This window comes from Pygoscelis adeliae, unplaced genomic scaffold (genome assembly GCF_000699105.1).
Source record: "Pygoscelis adeliae isolate BGI_AS28 unplaced genomic scaffold, ASM69910v1 Scaffold19, whole genome shotgun sequence".
NCBI classification, from domain to species: domain Eukaryota; kingdom Metazoa; phylum Chordata; class Aves; order Sphenisciformes; family Spheniscidae; genus Pygoscelis; species Pygoscelis adeliae.
The window spans coordinates 264,802-268,424 of NW_008825533.1; the positions used below are offsets into that span (position 1 = coordinate 264,802).

Consider the following 3,623-nt stretch of genomic DNA (forward strand, 5'->3'; position numbering starts at 1 on the left):
CCTGTCATGTTTTCAGCTGAAATGTTGTCAAATATCTAACTTCAGGAAAAGCTTTCTTGTAGTGCCCTGAAATAAACATCTTATTTTTCCATTCCCCCTTTCCTCTCCAAATATTCTTGGATTCTTTTAGTACTTCTAACTTCAGCCATAAATTCCAGTAAGATGTTAGCTTATGGTTGTATGCAGTTGTGAGGGCAGATGGGTTCTCTGGTCTGATGTTACAGTATATGTTCTTTCTGAAAGCTGGCTTTGCAAACTGGCCACCAGTCTCACAACATGGTTGGAGGGACCCTGGAGGGATACCAAACACATGCAAGAAATTTGTGGATTTTAACAGATGAACTCATTCTGGTTTTAAGAATCTATAAATTCTGTTGTGTTGAGCCAAATGGTGACCCTGACAAAGGTTTAATAGCAGTGTTGAAACTATACCTTGGAGACAAGAATGTTATGAATTTTTTTCCTGTGTAGTCATATGCATTTTGTTACACCCATCCTTTATTCCTGATGATGGGGTTTTCTGGGTTTTGGCTTTATTGTGACTTCCTTATGAATGGGATTTTCTTAGCAAAAGCTAAATAGCTTTTTACATATAATAAATACTGATTACATGTATCTTCTGTATGATCTGGATTATGATATAAAAGTGACAGTCCTATATGAAATTTATTTGCCTCCCTCTTAACAGAATGAAAGCCTGATCAAAAAACGAATCTGTAAAGATAGTGAGGTTTATTCTGTGGAGTTTTTTCTTTTTTTTTTTTCTTTTTTTTTTTCCATTGTCACAGTGCCTGATCAGTTCCAAGTTTCCTAAGTAGGGTGGCTAATGTTCATTATGCACAGCTTGTCCTTTCTTGTACGCCCCTCCCATGGGGCAGTGGAATATGCTGACTTTTGGTTAGTTCATCAATTGTTGGATTTCATTGTATGTACCCAGTAGAAAGGAAAAGTCTAGTTGTCTAAAGTCCTCGTATAACTTAATTTCCTAGTCTTGATTCAGGCTATGAGAAAGCTTTATAGATGCATTGATGAGTTTTAATTTTATATTAGCAGTTGTCTTGCATCAGAGGGAGACAGTTTTGTTCTGGAGCCATAGACACGTAGCAGTACTGTAGGGAGCCTTACAGCTGAGACGAGCTCTTGCATCTGATTTCATTTTCGGTAGGATTTCAGTGGTTAGATACACTGATCAATCAGAGATTGGATACAGTCTGCTCAAAATATCTGTGTTGCAGTCAAGTATTGCCAAACTCGGCAATGTCTTGATTTCTTCTTGTAGCCAGTCTGTTTGAATGTTGTACCAAGGTAAGCAATTATGAATGGGTATAAAAATCTAGGTCAGGTCTTTTGTCTGCCAGATCTTTTGCCTTTTTGGCAATGAGAACTCAAACTGGAGAGGAATCCAGATCATAATCAAATTAGGACGGCACTAGCTATGCTAAAAGCTGATGAGTTTCTCCCTTTCTCCCAAGACAATTGCACAGAAAGTTCTTGGAGTGCTTTTTTGGCTTCTTGGTGGAGAAAGGGAAGGTTCCTTCTCACTGTACATTTTGCTCAAGAGTAATGAAAGTTGATTGCGATGCTTCTCTCTCACCAGCCTGGAGCAGTCTTAGGAAAATTTATCCATCTGAGACTTCAAAATATCTTGAAAAGTAAATGTGATGAACTCCAAGAATGAAGGAAAGTGTTCAGCTAGAAACAGAATGTTTAATCCTGAGGACTTGTCCTTTATCCCTCTAAGCACATACACACACACACACACACACCAGACTTTCTTGTAAAAGCGCCATGTGCAGGACAATATATTTGACCACTGTTTTATGTTTCCAGGGAGGTGGCGAAAGGGTCATGATAATAACTGGACCCAACATGGGAGGAAAGAGCTCCTATATAAAGCAAGTTGCATTGATCACAGTCATGGCACAAATTGGTTCTTACGTTCCTGCAGAGGAGTCGACAATTGGTGTTGTGGATGGTATTTTTACCAGGTAATCTTCCAAAACTTGCTGTATGTTTACAAAAACGTTATTGTGGCAGGGTGTGTGTGTATATATCAAAGTATAATTTCATTTTTCATTTAGAACTTTAGAATTTATAATTGAAGTTTCCTTTTTCATTTTAAATACATGCATTGGGTGTTAGGTTTTGATTCTGATTTTCTAGTAAGCTATAGTACTTGTTTTGGAATCTTTGAATGTTTAAAGGATAAGAATGTTAATATGTCTGTCTTGATTAAGATTCAGGTGTCTATCTTCATCTGCCTGAATGGACATCTCGGCCAAATTTGTTCTGCTGGGTGATAGCCAAATGATGTTTCCCCTAAAATGAATGCTGTCACCTCTAAAAATCATGTCACAGTTTCTTCTGTGCAGTTATACATACTCACAATGTTTGAGACTGAGAATTTGGGGCTGTGTATATTCTATGCTTACTATCCTTCCTGTACTATGTCTTGAACACACTTTACTTGATGTCTTTTAAAGAATGAATAATGGCAGTTCATTTCACTCAGTCTCATTTTTAAGATAGTTCTGAGTAATTTTTAAAGATTATCACTACAGTCAAAACTTTTGTATTTTATAATCTAATATTATTGAGGATTATCCAGCTGTTTTTTCCCCTTTTTCTTTACTCTATTTTTTAATCAGCAAAAGTTCTGTGTTACTGATGGTATTTGGGATGGATAATTATTTATGGTTATAAGTTTCACAACAAACATGTATCTGTGGTAGAGTTATCTTTCCTGAAATCCTAGTTCTGTGATGGCACTGTGGATTTCAGTGTTAACTTTTAACAGAGAATCTTAAATACTACTCATCTGGGATTGCTTCATCATATAAAGATGTTGTGTTTTTATGCCTCACTGTGTCATGACAAAAATGAATGAAATAGCACTTTGATATGCTTCAGTGCTAAGCAGTTGAACAAATTAGAAAACAATTTGTATTAACTTTCCAAAATTAATTGGAGCTGAAAATTCAAAATGGTTAACTTTTTTTTCCCTACCCTGTGTTGAAAGTAATTGACTGGTTGATTGGATGAGCATTTCTTGAGGAGACATGGATTTCTGATTTACTTTACAGAAAAAACATTACAACATTACTAACAATTTGAAGATTATTTTTGTCTTCCTCTGTGTTTTGTAGGTGAACTTAGAGTACTGTACTTGTGTTCACACTGACTTAATTTCTAACCATACACATATAAGTCTGTTACTCTTAAGCTTAGTATCCCCTTTTGTCTACTTTTATTTGACTATCGTTGCAACAGGATTATTTCTGCAGAAAAATTAAGAAATGTGACACAGTCACTGGGAGTGCCATTTTGTTTTGTGCCCACTAGAGAGTGAACAAACTGGTTTTTGTCCTCTACAGTGTGAAAACCTTGAAATGAATATATCTGAGTTCCACCTGTTCCCCAGTGTATTTCTCTGATTCCACTTAGCTTTTCTCTACATTATAGGTATTTTTAACATCTGTTCTGATAAGGTAGTGTGGTTGAAGGTAAAACTTAGGCTTTTAGATTTCAAGCCAAGCAGACTTAGAGTGCGTTACTTACTGAGTGTGATGTTTTAGACCATTTAACTGGGAGCCCAGTCAGATTCTAACACAGGGGATTGATCC

The 3,623-nt window shown here is 36.3% G+C and overlaps 1 protein-coding gene across 1 annotated transcript in view; it reads left to right on the plus strand.

Moving 5' to 3' along the window:
* Positions 1-3,623, plus strand: part of MSH3 (mutS homolog 3) — a 123,298-nt gene that overhangs the window by 93,977 nt on the left and 25,698 nt on the right. The window contains exon 20 of the mRNA XM_009331783.1: positions 1,831-1,988. Coding sequence (XP_009330058.1) covers positions 1,831-1,988 — 158 coding nt within the window. The remainder of the gene's footprint in view (positions 1-1,830; positions 1,989-3,623) is intronic.